The sequence below is a fragment of the Carlito syrichta genome, unplaced genomic scaffold (assembly GCF_000164805.1).
Source record: "Carlito syrichta isolate Samal-C Ts95f unplaced genomic scaffold, Tarsius_syrichta-2.0.1 Scaffold304427, whole genome shotgun sequence".
In the NCBI taxonomy this organism is placed as follows: Eukaryota; Metazoa; Chordata; class Mammalia; order Primates; family Tarsiidae; genus Carlito; species Carlito syrichta.
This window is the reverse complement of record NW_007248523.1, coordinates 175895-198552: the sequence shown is the minus strand read 5'-3', so window position 1 is coordinate 198552 and position 22658 is coordinate 175895. Positions and strand designations below refer to the sequence as shown.

The window sequence follows — 22658 nt, the reverse complement described above, 5'->3', positions numbered from 1 at the left end:
TTTGTCCATGTAGACCTGACCCTGCACTGGCAGAGTCTGGGACTCTGTCTCCTGTGAGCCTTTGCCAGTCACTAAATCTTGCCCTCCGAGGTCCACGAGTCCGTCTCCTGGCTCTTGCAAGGTTCTCAGGGCAGGGGGGCAGTTCAGACGGGGTCGTGACGTCAGGGTCACGACACTCCTGGCCCCCAACCCTCTCTGTCCGGCCTCTCTCATTCGTGATGAGATCAAAATCGGCCCATAATCCAAGAAACTGTGACACCCTCCGCCACATTAAGTTGGGGCTTCACATTAACTTGGAAAATGGCTACATAACTGGCCCTTGCCATGCGGGGTGAGTGGTCCACCAGTGAGATGCTTTTCGGTCATATTGCTGTCCCCACGTGTCTCTGTCATCCAAATCCTGGGCTTTGCACCCACGGGGTGATCCTGACCCTGCCCTGGCCACGCTTTCATGAGTCGGGGGGCATCAGTCCACTGAGACGCCGGCATCTTCCTCAGCCCCCTGTAAATACAGTGCATCCTGTCCCGCCCCTCCAGTCCTGGGTGGGATGGCGGCTGGCACCATCTGACACACTCCTTGTGGATTGAAGCCAGAGGAAGGAGACCTCTGAGGGAGCCTTCCTCCCCACCGAAAGTTTAATTCAGGAGACAGCAGAGGAAGGGAGATGGGCATTTTGGACATACAGGCAACTGCAAATACTGCTTTCGAAACTTACGTTTCTTCCCCATTATCTTCCCAGTTTGGCTGTTGACACAAATCCTGTAGACAGAAACCTGACAAATTGACAGCATCCTTGCCCCTCTGCCCCAGAAGGTTCTTTGGGAGAAACAGCAAGGGTCAACGCAGTGGGCGGCGGGCAGCCAAGGGGACGGCCTTCCCGCCAGGCCCTGGCTACCCTGCTGGAAGCTTTATTCTCAGTCTCATTTGTGAATGTCCCAGAGGAAGCATCATCAGAGCCCAAAGCTCAGATTTCCAAAGAAAGGTATTTTCACATATGTAGATTGGTGCTGTAAAATATTTTGATAAATATTAACTTATTTTGTTGGGGTTTTGGTTGTTTCTTGTCTTCTTAGGATCTCTTAGCTATTGGTTGGCTTGATTTTTTTTTCCTGTTATTTTTCTACCTAGGCAAAGTGAACTTGAGGGGAAGAGGGTGCCCACGAAAGGGGGCGAGGAGAGAGGTTTTTTTTTCTTCTACTTTAATTTCTCTTTCTGGCAGAAATTTATGTGCAAGACAGCACCCAGTGGACTGTATTTACCGTTGACATTTTAGCTGGCTCCATGCTTCATTCTTCAAGACCAAAGAGGTGTTTCCACTGCCCCTAGTGCTATCGGGAGCATAGGCTGACACTCACATCCGTGCTTCTTCCTCACCCAGAGGCCTTGGTGAAAGGAATAGACACCCCACACCCTCCCTCCCTCAGGGAAGGGCTTCCCAGCTAGGAAAGGACACCGGGGCGCCTTGCAAAACAGTCCACTGATTAGTGTGTTTTTTGTTGTTGTTGTTGCTTGTTTGAGAAATAACTTTTTGTATAGCTGCCAGGGGCTTGGTTTTCCTCTTCTGTGTACGAGGGCAGTGATTTCAGTAATGGAGTTGGAATAAGCCTCGTAATTTTAATAGACTTTTTCTTATCACCTCCCTCACTCCTACTCCTGAAATAAACACACACAGGCAAAAAGAAGAAAAAAGAAAAAAAAGACTGATGGTTTCACAGCTCTTAGTTACCCTGCCCCAAAAGAATACCCTTATCCGTTTCATGGCTGGCCAGAATGATCCTACAGAGTCAGAACTTCCATATTACAAGAGACGTTCACCCCGCCAGAAAACTGGGTGGTCATCTGTCCCTGCACCAACCCTGCACCCACATCAGAAAGACCCCCTGCGGTGAGCAGGCATCCCTTCCTGTCTCCCACACCCCTGTGACCACCCTGCATGTTTTCGTGATCTCAGGGGCCCAAATTCCCAAAGGAGCAAACACAGCAGAACCCCCCCCCCACAGGCCCCCTGCTGGGGTGGGCAGGGGGTTCCCTGGGGAAGCATCAGGGGCCTCCTGGGGAGGTGACCTGTGAGCTGGCTTACAGGAGGGCAGCCCTGTTGTGGGGAGGGTCCTGGAGGGCGTCGGGGTCTGCCCACCCACCTGTCGCCCCTGCTCACACCCCCTTGTTGGGGCCTCCAAAGGTTGGGTGACAGTCTCCTTTTCCCCGGCTGTTTCAGAAAGCTTGCTGAACGTATAAATTGTCAGACTTACTCAGATCCTCCCCCGCTCTCAGTTTTGTTTTTGCAAAAGCAAAAAGTCTCTTTCCACTGAGGCTCTTATCTCCGCCAGGCAATCGGCCACTGGGTCCCGTGAGCTGGCGCTGTGTTTGACACTGCGTGGCTGGGACACATTCCAAGCCCAGAGGTGACCTCAGGGACAGGGGCCCTGGGCCCACCCACCCCAGCAGCTCAGGCCATGACATACTCCCGACCTGCCATCCTGTCCACGCGTGGGGCTGGGAGGCAGGTGGAAACGGGTCATGTCGGCCCTTCTCTTCCTCACCCCTGCCACTCAGAAGGCTTTCTGAAATGGCGGGTGTTTGCAGTCCCACGTGCTGTGGGCTCCATCCAGCCTAACATGGAGACAGAGCCCATGTGGATGAGCTCATGGGCACTGCCTGGTGAGAGGCCCTGGCTGCTCCAGAAACCCTGCCAGGCCCCATGCCAAGGCCTCTCTTCTGATCTGAGTGGCCCGTTTTGATGGAGACGCTTCTGTGTTTTTAATAAAAGCTGACAGTTCTGTCGGACCCCTGGAACCCAGGCGATAAAGACAGGACTTGAGGGTCCTTCATGCCAGGGCCCTGCCATGTTGGTACCCATGCTCCCAGGATGCATGGAGGGGGCGTGACGCTTGCGTGTGGACTGCCACAGACGGATCTCTTGTCAATCTAGTGGTGCTAGAAGTTATAGTCTGAGCGTCACCCTGCTTAGGATACCGGATGGATTTTTAAGGCAAAAAATTTCAACAGACCATTCCCTTCATCACCCTAACCCAGGCTTTTTGGGCCCATGGGGCCACGGCACTCCCCCTGGCATAGGGACCCGACCTAGCCAAGGTCTCAGGGTGCGGTCACCAGGGAGCCCTCCTGATCGTCCTAGACACATGTCACGCTGTGTCTGCAACCCCACATTAGACAGAACTCCATGGCCAAGACCAATGAGAAGTCCAGGCAGGTTTTCTCAGGGTATTAGTGTGTCCAGCGGGGTCAGCAAACAGGACTAGGAAGAGGCATTCAGACATTGTTAATTTATGAACAAGGCGTATGACTGCATGTTTCTTGGTGACAGATTTTTAAGTTCGGGACTTATTTTCCCCTTCGAGAGGTTATAATATATATTTAAGAAAAGTTTCCTGCTTAAGTTGTGCCTTTCAGCCTCGATGGGTTTCCGGAGCGCAAAGGTTTATGCTACCAAGGAAGGTTGGTTTATTGTCAAACCTATCTAGCTGCGGTGCCTCCAGCTAATTTTTCCCTTCTGCTGATCATGGAGCCATTATTAAAGAGAGTTGTGTGTTTTTTATTATGTAAATTTGTATGATATTTTTTGGCTTGTCTGATGTTCTATTTTTCTAATCGTTTTCTTATAGTTTCTTATAACTCTGATACTAGATTTAGATTCTGATGCTAACTGCTTATCTGGTTGGTCTCCACTGGGTCTCTCTTGTTTTCATTTTAAGGACAAGTGTAGGTGTCACCCGTCACCTTTAAAAAAAATGTGAAGCTCTGGTCCGTGTCCCCTTTCTGCCGACAGCACCATACACCGACAACTTCCCGCCCTACCTTATGTTGTAAAATCAAACTCCGTTGTGGTACACGATCTCATGCTTCTGCAAATTCTAATAAATTCTATCTGTGGCTTCAACGTGTGTGGTGTGAACTCGAATCCTAGCAGCTCTCGGCTGGGTCCCCAGCCCGGCAGCTCACCCTCCCTCCACCCAGCCCCGAAGGTTCCAGATCTTCATCTGCTTTCTCTGCTTCCCACAGACCAAGGCTTTAGTCCCATCTCTTCGGGGTCCCGCGGCCACGTGAGGAAACCCCTCATTCCAGCAATCTGAGTCTCAGCCGGGGAATCCCTCCAGCCCACGTTTGGATCCCTTGGTGCCGTGTCCTCCCCACTCTCTCCAGACTTGGCTTGGGTTTGGGACCCCCAGAGGTCTCCCAATCAGGCTGTCGGGGAGAAACGGTCTTGAGTCTCACAGGGCACAGCGTGCACGCAGGGCGTGGAGGAGTGGGAGAAGGGAGACGCTATTCTAGTCAATGTCTCACTCCCCCAAGTCCCTGGGGAAAAAGATGCATTTTTTTTTTGACCCAGGAAGCAAATGGAGTCCAGTAGACCTTAATTCCCAGATGCTGAGGGACAGTGATTCGCGGTGGCCTTCCTGGAAGGACAGTTGCCAAGAAGACAAGGCTGGACCTTTGAGCTTGGTCAAAGGTTTTGATGGACCTGAAGGCTGATACTCGCAGGTTTACGGCCAGGGATACAGGACAAGAATCTCTCCCTGAGGCTGGGCACCGCGGCTCACACCTGCCATCCCAGCGCTTTGGGAGATAGAGGCGGGAGGATCGCTTGAGCCCATGGGTTCGAGACCAGCCTGGGCAACATAGCGAAACCTCATCTCTATTTTAAAAATAAGAAATCAAAAGAATGGATACCTGAGAGCACTGTACACAATTCGTGTTCTTTGGCCACGTAGGAAACCAGACCACACAGGGCTTGGGTGGTGTGAAAGCAAGGATGAACTGTGCCCAGGGGGGGACTCCTCTGTCCTCGTGCAGTGACCACTGGAGCTTCTGCAGACAACTTCCAAGGAGGCAGAACCTGGAACCCAGCCAGCCTCACCAAGCAGCCCAAAGAGTGCCTGACGGGTCTCAGAACTGGGAAATAAGCCCGAGGCATGACTTGTTGGGGGATTTCTGCATGTGTCCTGTAGGAAGGACGACTTTAGGCCAAGTGCAAGGTGGACCCCGCTTCCTGCAGCGCCACACTGCCACCTAGTGGCTGCCGCTGGGTCCCACGCAGGCAGCCTGAAAAGGCCCTGCAGGTTTGGGGCAATGTCTTAGAAAACACCGACAGGAAGCTCGTGAGGGGATGTCCCCCGGAGCAAGTTCTCCCTTGCACAGTTGGGTTAGAAAGCGCTTCTGGAGGCCGGGCTCGGTGGCTCAGTCTGTAATCCCACAATTTGGGAGGCCAAGGTGAGTGGATTGCCTGAGCTGCGGGTTTGAGACCTGTCTGGGTAACTTGGCGAGACCTCGTCTCTATAATAAATCAAAAAATTAGCGGGGTGTGATTGCACGTGCCTGTAGTTCCAGCTACTTGGAAGGCCGAGGCGGAAGGATCGCTGGAACCCAGCAGGGAGTGGCCACTGCACTACAGTCTGGACAGCAGAGTGAGACTCCAACTCAAAAAAAAAGAAAAATCCGGACTCGGTGGCTCAGCCTATAATCCTGTGCCTTTGGGAGGCTGAGGTGAGTGAATTGCCTGAGTCCGTGGGTTCGAGACCTGCCTGGGTAGCGAGACCTCATCTCTACAACAAATCAAAAAATCAGCCGGGCGTGGTAGCGCATGCCTGTAATTCTGGCTACTGGGAAGGCTGAGGCGGAAGGATTGCCGGAGCCCAGCAGGTCTAGGCTGCGGTGGCCAGGAGCGGCCACTGCACTCCAGTCTGGGCGACAGAGTGAGACTCCGACTCAAAAAAAAAAAAAGCACTTTTGGAAAATAAAAGGCTGCCCCCAGTCACAAGAATGACTACGGAGCCACAGTCTGGGGCGCAGACACAACTGGTCAGCCATCCTTGCAGGCAACAGCCTTGCTCAGGACTGGGGCGGAGTGGGGGAAGGGGTGGAGCCGACCATAGATAACTCCTGTTGGTCCTCGTTCAGTGGGAACAGTTTGGTTTTACCAAATTAAGCCTGTCCCCCCAGCCCAAAAACCATATAGCCATGGAAAAGATGCGGTGTTGTAAAAAGGCATCAAGAATGAAACAGGCCATCCCTTTGCTAGATGAGATTCGCTTAAGTGGGCCCTTTGGCATCTCTGCACGGCCAAACACTTCATCCCAGCAGATTTAGGACTTCTTGGGGAAGGAGCCATGCCAAGTGGGACTTTCCCACAGACGCTATTAAATTCTCCTTAACACAACACACCTAGGCTAGGCATGGTGGCTCACACCTGTCATCCCAGCACTATGGGAGGCAGAGGTGAGAGGATTGCCTGCTCCCATGGGTTCAGACCAGCCTGGGCAACTTGGCGAAATCTTGTCTCTATAAGAAATCAAAAAAATTTAGCAGGGCGTGGTGGTGTGCGCCTGTCATTCCAGCTACTTGGAAGGCTGACCTGCTGGGAGCCTGCTTGTCCAAGAGTGTTCTGTCCCCCTAGTAAGGGGAAGAGGGAACCCAGTCCCATTCCTGTCCGGTTCACTCAGGTGCAGCCAAGCCAGAAGCCACTATGCAGAGCCATCGGCCATGCAGCGGGGGCTTATGGGTGGGCGGTGGTGTGGGTGTCCCGGGGGAGAAGGCATGGGCCCTTGGGAGGGTCCGTGGATGTGTGCACACACCCCCTCATTCCCACATGCGTGGGCACACACACGAACACATGCACACACAAGAGCTCTCTGAGCTCAGAGATGCAGGGCATTCAATCCTTGCCTGGTGCTGGCACTGGAAGAAATTTTCCGATTTAGTGAACGAGGAAAAGTGGCCTGCATTGTCACACAGAGGCAGGAGACACCAGAGCCCGATCAGAAAACCCCAATGTCTGTGTGTGTGTGTGTGTGTGTGTGTGTGTGTGTGTGTGTGTGTGTGTGTTTTGTTTTGTTTTGCTTTTGAGTCAGAGTCTCACTCCATCACCCAGGCTGGAGTGCAGTGGCAGACTCACGGCCACCGCAGCCTCGATCCACTAGGCGCAGTTGATCCTTCTGCCTCAGCCTTCTGAATAGCCAGAGCTAAAGGCAGGCACTACCATACCTGGCTAATTTTTTGATTTATTGTAGAGATGGGATCTCACTAAGTTGCCTAGACTGTTCGCGCATGTGTGTTTTAATGAGGGTAAGGACAAGAGGTTTGAGAGAAGCAGATTGGCTAAAAAAATTTTTTAAATGTCTAGCAAACTTAAGTGTATCAACTTCCCTGTATTAGCCACCAGAGTGGCTTACCAGCCTTTGATATTGTGTGTGTGTGTGTGTGTGTGTGGTTGATACAGACTCTGAAGTGGGCAGGGTCCTCACCTCTTGACAGTCACGGATGAGGTGACAGGGTGCAACCCCAGGATCACTGCCTGACGCTCACACACGGACGCAGCCACAGCTTCGAGAACATCCTTCAACGAGAACATCCATCCAACGGTTGGGTGTCTGCCCGTGCTCAGCGCCACAACTCTTCCCGCTGAGATAAGCCAGGTCTGCCTCACAGGAAGAACAGGCTATGCTAGACTCCTTGCCACAGTGGCGGTGACTGAGTGGACTTCTCCTCTGCCTACTGCAAATTAGCCATGGAAGGGGACACCGTCCTCCGCGGACAAAGAGCAAGTTGGCTGTCAGCTCGCTTCCTCCACGTGCCTGTGGGTGAATCACCCATATGTTGACCTCCTTTGTCAAGTGGAGGCGCTGGTGTCTGCTGTGCTGATCTCACGGGGCGGGAGTGGGGACAGTGGGAGGTGGCTCTTACAAAAGTGAAGGGCATTTGAGATCTTGGCTCCATATAAAAAATTAGCCAGGCATGGTGACATACACCTGTAGTCCCTGGTGCTTTGGAAGGCCAAGACAGGAAAACTGCTTGAGCCCAGAAGTTTGAGGCCAGCCTGGGCAATACAGTGAGATCTCATGTCCACAAAAATATTAAAAATGTGGCCAGGCGTGGTGGCACATATCTGTAGCTCCAGCTACTTGGGAGGCTGATGTGGGAGGATTCCCTGAGCCCAGGAGGTTGAGGCTGTGGTGAGCCATGATTGTGCCACTGCACTCCAGTCTGGGGGACAGAGTGAGACCCTAATGCAAAAAAAAAAAAGTGGAGGGTGTTCAAGACACCAGAAAAGGAACCATTAGTTTGGGATGTGTTGACAGAATATTAGTAACTAGGTGGTCATCACTGGTACTCTGGGAAGCATGGATGGCCCACGGGGGATTCTGGGGCATTCATTCCGTGTGAGGCCCAGAAGTGACGTGTGTGGTTTATCTAAAGGGTCTGCTGTCTAGCGATTGTTCACGAGGGACTTGGCGTCTCCACTCCCCATGCCCTGCAAAACCGCCACAGGGAAACTTCAAACACAGGGATCTCCCCGGTGACCCCAAGCAGTGCCAGGCGCTGTGGGACACTCCAGGGCTTGTCTGGCCAAATTGGCTGCAGCCCGAACCCAAGGCCAGCGGGATGGGGAAGCAAGTGCTTTGAGGCGGAAACGAGTGAAGGACCTCATGTCCTCTCTCCAGCCAACTTCAGCCCACCACAGCCTTTCAGGGAAGAGCCATGGAGCGCCCAAGTCCCGGGGGTGGGCTGCTGCAGCCCCAGGTTGGAAGGGTGGGCTTGGGGACCTCGGACCTGCGGGGTGAGGGGCAGGGGTGCTTCAGGCTTCTCTCGGTGACAATCCGCTGACCCTGGCGTGCACACAAAAGGGACTCAGCCCGCGAAGGCCTCCTTGCCTCCCTGCCTGGGATCTCTCCACAGCCCAAACAGGGTGGGTCTCTCGTTATAGCAAGTGGAGACCTCAGAAAGTCCCTCAAGTTTATTTTAATAGGCTTTAGAGTTCAACACAAATAAGCAGCACAAACTGTAGGGGTGGGAAAAGGAATGGGGCAACCCCATTCACCTAATCACCACGGGGGCCAGCCCCCCACCCCCTCCCGTCCTGACATCCAGGGCCTGAACCTCATCTCAGCCCATAGCGGGCAGGGCAGGGGAGGGGGCAGACCACCCACACATCTCCCCTATGCCATGAAGACCAGTGGTGTCCAGTGGGTCTGTCTGAGGCAGGTGCAAAGGCTACAGCATCCGTGCATGGAAGCATCACTCCAGCCTGGGAGGGGACGGAGGCAGACTCCACGTGGAGAGAGGTTCTAATCCTGATGATGTGTGTGTGGTGGGGGTGGAGGGGTGGAGATCAGGAGGAGGAACAGACTGACAACTGCCACCTTGGGTGTTTAGGAAATGGTGGTGATGGCTCAGACGAGGAGCCAGACATGACGGGTGACCGTGAAGAAGAAGAAAAAAAAAGATCAAAAACCCAAAATAAATGAAACTGGGGCCATGTGGAAGTGAGCTCACGTTCCCAAGGTCAGGGCTGGTTAGGGCACAGCTCTCACCAAAGTCCACCTAGTGAGGGATTACTTTAGTGCTAACATCACTACGACTAGGACCACAACAGCCTACGCACACACCGCACCGCGTTCTAGCATCACACTGAAGTTGGTATTGCCGTGTCACTGCATTGAGCAGGTGTGGTGACATCAGCGGTTCCTAATTCCGACAGCTGGGCTGCAGCCGAACTGGTGTCTGCAGGTCGTGTCTGCTAACAGAATAAATAATTGTGCATTCAGTTCATGTGACGTGATCTACGCTAACGGAATGCCCAACTCAATATTACAGGATCATGCAGAGCCATGAAAGGAAAGAGAAATGTCGCTTCTGTGTATGTACCCAGAATGGGTAAGACCCTTGGAGGTGCACCCGAGACTGGGGATCCCGGCTTTGACTCATGCTAGGACCACGGACCACGTCTGCATGTTGGCCACACGTGTTGGCCCTGGGCCAGCCACCCCTTCCAGGCTGTCTCTTTCCCTGTTTTGTGGCTCAGGCCCCTGGAGGTCCCCCGCACGGATCTTCTTGTCTTGGGCGTGTTCAGAGACACACCTGCGCTCAGGGCAATTTTTAGGGGACTCCGGGAGAAAAGTGCAGGGTCTTTGCCACATCGGGAAACAAAATCATCGTTTTCATCACCAAAACGACCGTTGAAATGACTTCTTCCTTTCACGGGCCATGCTCTTTCTCTTCCACACCACTACATGAGTGCCTTTCACGTTCTAATTCTACCATTTCAGAGACAGATGCCAGTCCAGGAGCCGGTGACTCATGGCTGGCTGTTTCATGGGCTCCTCTGTCGGGGAGAACCTTCTGGGCCTGAGATGGGAACACGGTCAGCCCCAGCGTTCCCTGATCATCCAGCAGAAGCACAAGGGGGGTTTCTGGGAGGTCGTGTGATGACCTAGCACTGCTGAGGACTGGTCCTTCGGGACAGAAATGCTGATTTTTCTGGAAGCCCCTGCTAAAACCCCTGGGCCATGTCAATGTGCAGTGAAGGGGTTGAGTTGTAGAACCAAACTGAAGTGGGGTTGCTATGAAATGGGGACGTGAGGGTCATGTTTCCATGAGTTGACCATTGACGGCATTGCATCAGTGCAAACCCAGTGGACACCGGGGTGCTCTTTCCTGCTCCGGGTCTGGCCAAAACGTGGACCCTCCCAACATTTCTCCTTCCCGGGGATGGAGCGGAAAGGGTCTCAGTCGCCTCTAAGGTCATCCTCACTCTCACTGAAAGGTCACGTTTCTCCATGTCTTCCCGAGGGGGCAACCGTAGCCTAATGACCGATTCCGAGATGCCATTTGGGAAGAAAGCAAAACTTGTGTTTACAAGACTATCATAGATGTGTCACTGTCATGAGTAACATCTGCGAAGCTGCAAAACCGCTGAGGGTTTTCCACCGCTCTCCTTTCTCCGCTCACGACGGGAGAATTCAGCACTGCGACTCGTGAATGGGATCATCGTGACCTCACACCCTGGAGACTTAAGAAGCGGATTGTTCCGAAGGCAGCTACCGTTCACAGATCGCTGGTGTTCGTGTTCAAGAGAGTACCACCGGGTGGTGAGTTGAAAGGCGCTTCTTCTTTGTATCTTTTTTTTTTTTCCTTTTTCTATTTTGGGTAGAAATATTCCTGGGAAGCTAGATAGAAATGCATTTTCATTTCCCAATAATTCTTAGGCACAAGTTAGAAAACGGCTGACCTTCACTAAAATATGTCAGCACTTTGTGTTATTAAAAAAATGCAATTCAGAATCGCCGAATGTGTATATGCGTGTATCTAAATATACACACATCTCGGTGCAGTACACAATGGTTATTCAATGTATATTGAAAACGGAGCTATTTGTAACTAACCTGAAATTCTGCAGTGGGAGTTCATCGCTCAAGGACAATTGGAAGTGTCTCTCTTTTGGCTCTAACTAGGGTAAAACTTTTAGCACACCAGACTCTACCGATTACGCGTCCCTAAATGCCGACACCGAGACAGTCTTACACGGGGGTCAGAGGAGGACACGGCCTAGGGTGCAGCTACTGGGCATGCGCGCAGGGCCAGCTCCGGCGGCCCCCTGGGCAGGACCCCCCGGGGTGGGCACGCTCGGAGGACGAGAAGCCGGGGCTCCCGGGGGCTGCATGGCGGCGTCATCTGGGTGTCGTGCTGACTCTGGCCGGGGATGAAGGTCCCGAGGAGGAGCCGCGGTACACGGGGGATGTGGGGGAGAGTTTGACGGGGCTGGTAGGGTCCCCCGTTTGGAGCTTCCAAAGCAGCTCTTCGTTGGTTCGACTCAATCTCTTCTTCTCCTGCGTCTCCTTCTCAACGTATTCCTGGAGATTGGCATTTTCCTCCGACAGTTGTCTGTGTGGGAGACAAGGACAGAAGATCAAGTAGTGATCACACCAGTGGACACGTCACTTGTGGTCAGACCAGTGGGTGCAGAGGGAGGAGGTGGTGACGCACGCCTGCAGGGAGAACAGGGATGTTTCCCACCCGGTGACCGAGGACCCAGGATGTAACGTGATTTCCACATGGCCCACTGACACGTCTGTTGCCAGACAGCTCACAGGTCCCCTGCCGGGCCAAGGGAGTCACCAGCTGCCCAGGGGACACAGCAAAGGGGGGAGGGGTGTGAGGAGCTGGTGGGTGTGTTGCTGGGAGGCTCAGAGAGGAGGGACAGCCAGGGGTTGGTAGTGACAATGACTTCCCAAGCCTGCTGGGAAGCTGGGGGTTGCCTTCTCCTGTCTCCCCTGCCCTGGCTCATGCCTCCATGACACAGGGGTGACCACTGCTGCAAATGCTGGTTGGTGGGTCTGCCTGCCTGCTGGCCCATGAGTCCTGGAGGACAGTGACCAAGGTGCTGTGTGTTGAATCCCTGGCACTTGGCTGGTGCCTGGCATATCACAGGTGCTCACTTAACATTTGCTGATAAAGGAAGCTGGATTTAAAATGATTCCATGCATTTCATGCTTTCTGTCGTGACCTGAGTTGCGTGCTTGGTCTCATTCTTTAAGAATGACAGCAACTTGAGGAATGGATGAAAGTGAGTGCATGTGCGTTTGACAGCTGCACAGATGGAGGCCCCGAAAATCCCCAGCTCTGGGGTAAAGCCTGCATTCACTCTGCTGACGAGGGCATCTCTGCAGGTTCCCTGGGGAGGTCTGTGCTTCTTTCTTTACCCCACTTTCCCAGGCTGCGTCTTCAGGGGGGCCAGCAAAACTACCCACCAGGGGCCCAGGGCCTGGGGGCTGAGGGAGTGAGGGGGCAGGACCCACTGGCTCCTACACAGTCTTCCCCGGGTGCCTCTGAGGTGCCTGCACCAAGAGTTTGGCTGTGGAGGCAGTGGCTTTCTGTGTGCACGGAAGAGTATGTGTGTGGTTGTGTGCACGTGAGGGGGAGTGTGCGCGCGTGGACGTAGGTGTGAGGAGTGGGGCTGTGAGGGCACGTGAGAGTGGGTGTAACTGTGAGTGTGTGAGTGGTGTAACTGAGTGTGTGAGTGGTGTGCACGTGAGGGTAAGTGTGGGGGTGTGGGTGTGTGTGTAAGTGGGAGTGTGAGGGCGTGTGAGAGTGGGTGTGAGTAACTGTGTGTGTGTGTGTGCATGCGAGGGTGTGTGAGTGTGGACGTGTGTGTGAGGAGTGGGGGCGTGGGACTGTGCAAGAGTGGGTGTGAGTGTATTCACCCCGAGAGTGTATGCATGCGAGTGTGCGTGTACAGATGACACACTGTGGGTGCACCCAGGAGTCCAGCTCAGTCAAGTGGGTGAGGGTTCAGGCCGGGGTCTCTTGGAGATGGCCCAGCCCCCGGGGACACAACCTTCGGTGGCCCCGAGAAGCCCGATCCCTGCTTTCACTTCATGCTCAGCTGTAGAAGGAGAGACCTCCACCGACTTCCCGGGAAGTCAGGCCACCTCAGAGCAGGGTCCTTCAGGGACAGGCAAGACCAACGTGGAAGTGGCAGATTTCTGGAAGCTGGGGTGTCACCTGGCGTGAACACCAGCTGGCCCGCCTATCCTAATCTCTTCCAGAAATAATCCCCACCCTACCAGTGCTATGAGAGAGCCCAATTTCACTCATTTCTCCTGTGGTGGGGCCCAGGGTCCCATAAGCTAGATGGTCATGGGGGTATGTTCTTATTCTTCTGGTTGTAGAGGAAACATCAAGGACTGAGGGGAAGCCTCCCAGCTCAGAGGAATGGAAGCCAGACATCAGGACGAAAAGTTCAAGGAAAGCCCCTTTGTAGGTGACGCGTGCTTGGTAAGCCCAGACACCCAACGCACCTACCTGGTGACAACCGTGTTCTGGTCAATCCTCGCTTTGAGGTCTTCATTCTGCTGTTGGAGAACTTGAATCTTTTCTTCCAAGATAATGTTCTTTTCTGCCTGTAAAGGATGCTGTGTTTAAGAGCTGGCAGCAAGGCCACGAGACAGTCAAGGAACCGGTGCCCCTGGCTCTGGGTTTTGCAGAATTATTAGGAAAAGCATTTTGGAAACTGCTGTTTGCAATGCATTTATGGGTTGAAAAATCAGCCCAGACAGATGTGGCCAGCATTTCCTTTTTAAACAAAATAAAACAGAATTGAAAATGCCAGCGCGTACCAGATATAGTAAAGTTTTGATATTTTTATTTTATATATATTATGTGTGGGTAGTGGTTCCTGTGTAAAATGTATTCCTTACAGTGAGCGACTCCAGGCCCTTGACATTATTAGAGATAAGTCACCCCAGGCCCTTGCCACTGTCAGATAAGTCATGAATACCCCCAGGACCTAGTTTGACTAATGGTCCCCTGTGTCTTCTCAAAGGATCAACTACGCTGCAGCAGTGTCCCTGGCCAGTCATGCATGCACAACATGACATTCTGAATTAATGGGGGGATGAAAATATAAATAACATGAACACACTGCACCCTTTTCACAAAGCCCAAGACCAGCTTGGCACAAGCGGTCCGAAAATCCCAGCATGCCACAGCTGTTATTCTCCTGAAATTGATGCCTTCTCTCTGTCATTGTGTCCCCTAGGGCCTGAGACCTCGCTGAAGTATTCTTTTCTTCTAAGATGAGTTTAGAAATAAAGATCTTTTGAAAAGAATGAGATGAGTTCACTGTTAACGTAGTTAACCTTTAAAGAAAACTGTCCTGCTTAGGCAACATAGCAAGACCTCATCTCTAAAAAAAATTTAAAAATAAAAATAAATCAGTCGGGCGTGGTGGCATGCACCTGTAGTTTCAGCTACTTAGAAGGCTGAGGTGGAAGGATAGCCTGAGCCCAGGAGGCTGAGAATGCAATGAGCTGTGATCCTGCCACTGCACTCCAGGATAGGCAACAGAGTAACACCCTGACTCAAAACAACAACAACAAAACAATAATAAAAGGAAAAATAAGACTCTATCTGAGACTATTGGGCCAACTCCCACAAGATGGGCTTTCCTTGGAAGCTGGTTCCCTGCTGCTATGTTCGCATACCTTTCTGGGAGTCTAGCCTGGCCTGAGGTCCCCTGTGGCAAGGTGGTAGTGGGCATCCTTTGCTGATTCTGCAAGGAGCCAGGCTGGCTGGGGGGTGAGGTGGGAGCATGTCAGAGGGTAAGGACTCTGTCATGACTGAATGTTTGTGTCCCCCCAGATTCCTGTGTGGAAACCTAACCCTCAATCTGATGGTTATTAGAAGGTAGAGCTTTGGAGAGGTGATTTAGGACATTAGGATGGAGCCCTTGTGAATGAGATTAGCGCCCTAATAAAAGGGCCCCGGAGAGCACCCTTGCCCGTTTCACCACGTGAGGACTTGGAGCCCTTGCCTGGGTGAGGCCACTTACAAGCCCCCCAAGCCTCCATCTCTGCATCTGTAAAATGGGCCGGGGCAGCAGCAACCCTACAGACATGCTGTGGGAGCTAGGGAATGAACTCAGGTAGGTGCATACACAGTGCCAGCCCATCAGGGATGGCCTGCAGCACAGCTCTGCAGATGTCCCCCAGAGAGGGCTGAGAGATATCACGCATCTGCCAGAAAACCAGAGCGAAGCAAAGAGGAGACAGTCAGTCAAGAGGGCTCCTGCGTTGGACGAGATGAGACCACCTTCTCATCAGAGCTCCCGCTTCCTGAGAAAGGACTTGGGGTTCAGCTCTGGCATTTTCTGCTCAAGGGTAAGCCATGGGCAGGTAGGGGCACACCTGGCTGAACACTGTCCGTGATGACAGTAGGAATGTCACCGAGGTTAATGACTCTCTCGAGCCAAAGGCCAACTCACCAACTTTTCCAGCTCAATAATCTTCTTTTCCTGTTGGTGGATCTGCTGATTTTTCATCTCTAAGACCTGCTTCAGACTCTTCATGTCTTCTTCCAGGTGCTGATAGGGAGCCAATGCAATCTACAGGGGCAAAGAGCAACAGGTGATGGACCGGGGCCCCCGGAGTTCACCAGTGTCCCCAGTCTGGGGCAGCCACAGCACCACAGAGAGAGAGGATGCTCGCAGGCTTCCTTGACAAAGGGACCCTTCCGGATTGCCCCTGAGAACCTTCCTAAAATCCAGCTGTCTGCTCCTCCCAGCCTCGGTTTCCTTGCCGCCTCCTCATCTTCCATTCCAGCTCTCTTGTTGACTGTCCCTTCCTTCAGCCAGCTCCCTCTCAAACCCAGCTCATGCTGGACCCCATTTGACTTTTCTGGCCTCAGAACTGGGTGGCATGTCCCTGTGGGGGAGCAGGTGAGACTTGGCTGTCGCCCACGAGAATGCCTGATGCTGAAACCACTAGACACTCCAGCAGGGAACACATTGGGTGGAGAGAACAAATCCAGTGCTGGCTTTTAACATTCATCCAGACTACTTGGTTCACCAGGCAGCTGGGATCTCATAGGTCCCACCTGCGTCCAAGCAAAAGGATTTAGAAGGCAGAAAAGTGGCTGGGCGCAGTGACTCATGCCTGGAATCCTAGCACTTTGGGATGCCAACGTGGGAGGATTGCTTGAGCCCAGGAATCCAAGACCAGCCTGGGCAACACAGTGAGACCTTGCCTCTATTAAAAACATAAAAAAATTAGCCAGACGTGGTGGTGCATGCCTGTAGTCCCACTTTCTTGGGAGGCTGAGGCAGAAGGATCACCTGAGCCCAGGAGGTCGAGGCTGCAGTGAGCCATGTTTATAACACTGCATTCCAGCTTGGATGACAGAGTCTGACATTGGCTTGAAGGAAAAAAAATCAGAAAAATTATTTTAGAAAAAGAAACACTTCTGGATATAACAAATAAAAATACAGGCTATCATTAAATTCAAACTTCAGATAAATAACTTTTAAAAGAATTAGTGTAAGTACTACACAGATACACTTACACCAAAAAAAATCATTTATCTGCCATTCAGATTTAGGGCATCCTGTATTTTATGTGGCAGCTCTACATTAGAGGGAAGGCATTTTGCCAGTTTTTCTGGAAAAAATTCCCCTCAACCTACTAACTCCCTACAGCTGGAGCCACCCTGTGCCAACCTAAAGTTGAAAGAAGAGGGAATGAGGGGTGGTCCAGGGTGGACAGTTTCCAGACCTGCTTCTCATAGGCACCCTGAGACCCTGGCTGGAAAGCGCTATGGAATTTGGCAAAACTAACATGTCGATGAAGAAACCCACACTGCTCTGTGTCTCAGAGGAAAGGTGTTGACAGGGATTGTTTAAAGATCCAGAGGAAGTCGTGACCAGCTGTCACCTCAGCAGAGGATCGCTAGAGAGGCCTCATCCCTGAGTGAGCCTGCTGAGGAAGCCACATGGCCTCACTGGGCTAGGGTCTCATGGATGGGGAGGGACCTGGAAACCAGACATTACCTCCAGCTGCTCCTCTGTGTTTTTCCTCAAAGCCTCTTCGAAGCGACGGGCTCTATCCCGCAGAGACTGGCTCTGGAAGGTCAGTGTATCCACCTGGTCCTGCAAGTAATGACATGAGAAGTCCAGCCAGGGCCACAAAGATGGCAGACACTGAAGCTTGGGCAGCTGTGAGGAGAGGGCCACTACCTCTCCCTGGGGTCCTCAGAGGGTCTCCCTCAGGACTGAAGAATGAAGTGTCAAGAGGGATCCCCACATCTGCATGATAAAGGGAACTTCCCCCTGAGGCTCCCTGGCTTGCACCTTCTTGTCCAGAATTAATCACAGAAACACTGATGGATGAGTTTTATGCCTGTGAATGGGGGCATTTATATCTGATTCTAGAGAGGCAGACAATCAGCAGAGAGATGTCTAGGCCAGGAGACATCTAGCCCCTGACTTTAGAAAGACCATGATGAGTAGATTTCAAAGAAAAATCGTTCTCACTTATAAAAGCTCAAGTTGGAAGTCATCAAACCATCCTTGACTTCCTTCTTTGCCTTGCAGCTCCTCCCACCACCACCAATCCTCTAATTATCAAGTCAGTAATCATATCCTGCCATCCTTCCTAATGTCCCTGGAATCCATGGACTCCCCTGAGCTCGGACCACACCACTGGCTCTTTCCTATATTATTACTCTTTTTTCTGCACTATTACTCTTTTGTCCTCACACTGCAGTAAGGCTACTCTTTCTAACATGTAAACTTGAACCTGCCTTTCCCCTCCCTCATTCCCGAAGCCCTCAAGGTGAAGTGCATACTCCTTAACACAGTGTCAAAGCTATCTGGTCCTCCCAGCCTCAGTTTCCCTGCCTCCCTCTCATCTCCCATTCCAGCTCTCCTGTTGGCTGCCCTCTCCTCTAGCCAACTTCTTCTCATGCCTGGCTCACATTAGTCCCTACTTGGCCTTTCTGGCTTCAGGACTGGGTGGCACATCCCTGGTAGGTGCTTCCACGTAAGCTAAGTCCACCCAGTTCTGTTCTCCCTGCTAGACTTTCTCCCCAGCTAGACTGACACTGGGACAGCCTCTCCCTGCAGGTTGAAGGAATGAAGGAGAGTCTGAGGACACCTCTTCCTCAGCTCCCAGGGCGGATGCAACTACCCTGACCCCATCCCACACACCCCCAGCCCTGATGCTCAGCACCACAGCCCTGCAGAGAATGCATGGCCGTGACTTTCCACTGATTCTCCAGGATGCCTTCAGTCATGCTAAGAAGCCAAAGTTTTCTGGTCAATGACACCACTTCTGTAACATGAAAACACAGGGATCAGGACTTCCCAAGAACTCTTCGAGCAAGAGAAATGGTCTCATCCTACCCAACGGCAGGAGCTGAGTATTGTCATCTCTGCAATTCGACACAGTAACCCTGCAGAGCATGGAGCTCCAGCTTGATGCTTGCTTTCTTACAGCGGAGGACTTCAGTTTACACACCTCCTCAGGCAAGTTCCTTTTTCTCTATTTTTTTCTCTTCCAGTTATTTTCATTTCATTTTGAAGAAATAAAAGTCCCCACTGTACCATTCAATGCAAATGTCGGTGCATTAAAGCAATACAGGTGTGGGGGAGGGGGAAGTAAGGCCCGGGGCAACCCCACTGGCGGGCACAGGTCACCTGCCAGAATGTGACTATAAAAAGGACCTATCCCTCCATGACTCGGACAACCTAAAATACCAAACTGTGATTTTTCTGCTCTGTTCACCATCACTCAAAACAGAGCCGCAGGTGTAGGATGGTGCCGCCACAGTCAGACAGGGGAGACGGTTTGAAATTTCAGCTTTGGTTGGTTCCTTTATGTCATGCTAAAAGGCACAAAGACCCAGCTGTTGACCTGACCCACCATGGGCCACTCAGGAGTCAACTGATGGCAATGACAACAATAACGAATGTAACAACGCTTGAGACTACCATCACAGTTATAAGCTGCTGATTAGCACTTCCCACAAGCCCCCCAGTGCTGTGCACTCTTCATACACGACCCTCCTCAATCTGCTCACACCTCGAGAAAGGTACTGCCATCATCCCATTTTAGAGTTGGGAAAAGCAAGGCTTACAAATGTTGCCACCGCCCAAGATCTCAAAGCTAGAAAGAGGAAGCACTGCAGGGATTTAAATAAAAGCTCAAATCTCTAACTACTAAAAGGATATAACATGGATGTAATGAACCCAATGAGCAGCCATTTTAACATTACCTAAATCTCATGTTTTTCGAGCAGTTCACATAACTTACCCTCTAATCACCAATCAAGGACAGAACCGGTTTCTCAGAGGTAGCTATTGATAATTGCTTTCCACCACCCTCTCCAGCTTGCTTTGTACTAATTAGCTTTTCTATTTCAAGTATTTGCCTCCACCCATAAGACTCAGGTGAACCCAATCAGCCCTTTGTGTCCTTCCTGACACAGAACTCATCACCAAGGCAGCAGTCATGTGACTAACCCACCCATCTGCCTGTTGCCCATCACCTGACTTCAGTACCTGTGCTTACCTGCCCCTTTGTGATGATGTGGAGCAGAACACCACCCAACCACCTTAATGACCTGCCTCTATCCAAGGGGAATGTTTAAAAGCATTCAACCTTGAGCAGCCACCGTTGCCTTACTAGACTCTGGTGTGACCATGTTTCCTGGCTTTGACCACTCCCTACCTTGGGGAGGTAAATTCTCTTTCTTCTCTCTCTCTGTCTCTTCCTCCCTCTCTCTTCCTCTCTCTCTCCCATTTACTTTTTAAATAAACGCTATTTTCCAGTCTAACTTCTGTGCAATTCTTTGCATCTTTTGTGAGGGACTGGATCGCACACGAGACACCTCCACCCCCAGTGGTTCTGACCTCACATTCTGGAAGCCCCACTGGGAGTGTGACCTAACAATTACCAAACTTGTTTCTCCAGTGACCTGAATAGCTCCACCTCCTTGAACTAAACAAACTCCTGCCGAGATGGATTCTGCTGAGTGGAGCGTTACAATCAACAGATGCACGGTTCATGATCGTTTGATAATCGTGGCACAGTGAAGACTCCCAGGTGAGACAAAACTCTCCCTTCTCTTGGTTTAGGATTGGGTGAGGTTTTTGTTATATTGCTGTGTGGCTGTCACTTTCCTGATGTGTGTTCCTTTAAGGACAGCACAGCTATTGGGACAGTATTGGATGCATATGTATGAGGAAGGCAGTTTGGGGTTCATTGGCCAGGGACAGGCCATGTGAGGACTATGATGATATATTGCAGGCCTGTGGAAGGATCTGTAGGTTAGTGGTGGCCTTGTGGCAGGGGGTCCCGTTTTAAAGTTTTCGAGTCTACACCCGATAGTGTGGTGCTGGGTGTCTCCACAATCCTGGATCTTTCCTTGGGACAGGTTTGGTGTCATGCACGTTGTCAGAGGAAAGTGAGCCATCGAAGAAGAAAATGCCTGCCTAGATATTACCACTACTATAATTGCCTCCCACAATATCCAGAGGTGAGTGTCCCAAATATTTAAAAAATAATCTTAGGATGGGTGTGGTGGCTCATGCCTATAATCCCAGCACTTTGGGAGGTAGAGGCAGGAGGATTCGTGAGCCCAGGAGTTTGACACCAGTCTGGACAACACAGCCACACCTCGTCTCTACAAAAATGATAATAACAGTCATAATAAAAATAGGCCAGGTATGGTGGCTCACACCTATAATCCTAGCACTTTGGGAGGCCGAGGCCAGAGAATTACTCGAGCCCAGGAGTTCAAGACCAGCCTGGGTAACATGGCGAGACCTCATCTCTACAAAAAAATCAGAAAATTAGCCAGGCATGGTGGTATACACCTATAGTCCCAGCTACTCAGGGGGCTGAGGCAGGAGGATCACCTGAGCCCAGAAGATCAAGACTGTGGTGAACTATGATCGTGCCATTGCATTCCAGCCTGGGTGACAGAATGAGACCCCAATTCATAAATGAATGAATGAATAAATACGAATCCTGCTCCGATTGGAATTGCCACACTTGGAGGTGGACGCTGTACCCTGACCTCACCCCAGCCACCCAGGCAGCTCCTCCCTAGGCTGGAGGTCGTTGGTGTCCGCCCAGAAGCAGTGGCTTGGGTCTCTGGAAGGCAGGAGGGGCGTGCCTGGGATCTGGGAGATCTTGCATTCTCCCCTTAGGGGCCAGCAGGAAGCCAGGCAGCTGCTCCTGCATCTGAGACAATGTTGCTTTCAGGTGGCAGTGAGAGGGTGTTTTTCGTCTCCACCACCTCCAGGTGACCTAGTGCCTTTTGTAACTCCCAGCACACATCCTGTGGGTTCCAACCTTCACACCCTTCTGTGCACTGGTATTTCCTTCCCAGAATGCTCCTCTCCTCAAGTCCTCCTCTTTCTCTAACACAGCTCATTACTCCTTGGGTGTCTCTGACCACAGCACGTGCAGGCCAGCCCTCTGAACTTCCGCAGTGCTCACTAACTGCATTGTTCATAAGTGAGCGTTCCCTTCTGTTGTTGCCAGTTACTGTTTGGGCCGTGGCTCTCTGAGCAGACGGCACATTTCTCAAGGGCAGGGAGTGTGACTTACTGACCTCTACATTCCCATGTTAGTGCAGGTTCCAGTACACCGTTGGTGCTGGATAAGTGTTTGTGGATGGAAATAACGATGCTGCCATTACCTTGATCTCAGGTAAGAAAATTAAGGCCATATTCACCTGTAGTGACAGCCGCAGTTTTTCAAAATTTTCTTCCAACTCTTTCTTTTCAAGCTCGTGGGTGGACATCAGTTCTAGAGGAAAGACGTCACATGGTTAGGTTGGTCAGATGGAGACCAGGGACTTCCGAACTTGAGTGACTCTGTATACAGTGGATTCAAGCAGAAGAGGCTCCGCCCCCAGGGTGAAATCAGATGTCATGACCAGGGGGCATTTGGGAGGAGAGAGGAAGGGGGAGGTGGGAGTAGGGAGAGGGAAGGACACACACACACCATACACATATACATACCATCACACACACACATATATACACACATACCACACACACATACATACCACACACATCACATACACCACATATGCATACATACACGCACATACATACCACACCATACACACACACCACATATATATACACACCACACACACACCACATACATATATGCACACCACATGTAGACACACACACACACCACACACACTACACACACACTACACACACACCACAAGCACCTCCCACATACACCACACACACACACACACACACACACCCACACACTACACACACACCACAAGCACCTCCCACATACACCACACACACCACATACAACCACACCACTCACATATACCACACACATATACACAGACTCCCCTCACCCTCACTCACCACATACATACATCACACACACACCACACACATCACACACCACACACAAACTCCAACACATATCTACCATGCATACCACACTCCCCCACACACACATCACACACATATCATATATATCACATACACATATCTCTACACACGCATCTATACCCCCACATATGTATACTCACCCCCCCCCCA

General features: G+C 51.6%; 1 protein-coding gene across 1 annotated transcript in view; it reads right to left on the bottom strand.

The window, feature by feature from the left end:
- Positions 1–11076: 11076 nt before the first annotated feature.
- LOC103262277 (microtubule-associated tumor suppressor candidate 2-like) overlaps positions 11077–22658 on the bottom strand; it is a 76080-nt gene continuing 64498 nt past the window's right edge. Inside the window, exons 5-9 of the mRNA XM_021713294.1 lie at positions 21812–21885; positions 17118–17216; positions 15558–15677; positions 13598–13695; positions 11077–11677 (exon numbers count right to left, since the gene is read on the bottom strand). Of these exons, the coding sequence (XP_021568969.1) occupies positions 11464–11677; positions 13598–13695; positions 15558–15677; positions 17118–17216; positions 21812–21885 (605 nt within the window). The 3' untranslated portion in view covers positions 11077–11463. The remainder of the gene's footprint in view (positions 11678–13597; positions 13696–15557; positions 15678–17117; positions 17217–21811; positions 21886–22658) is intronic.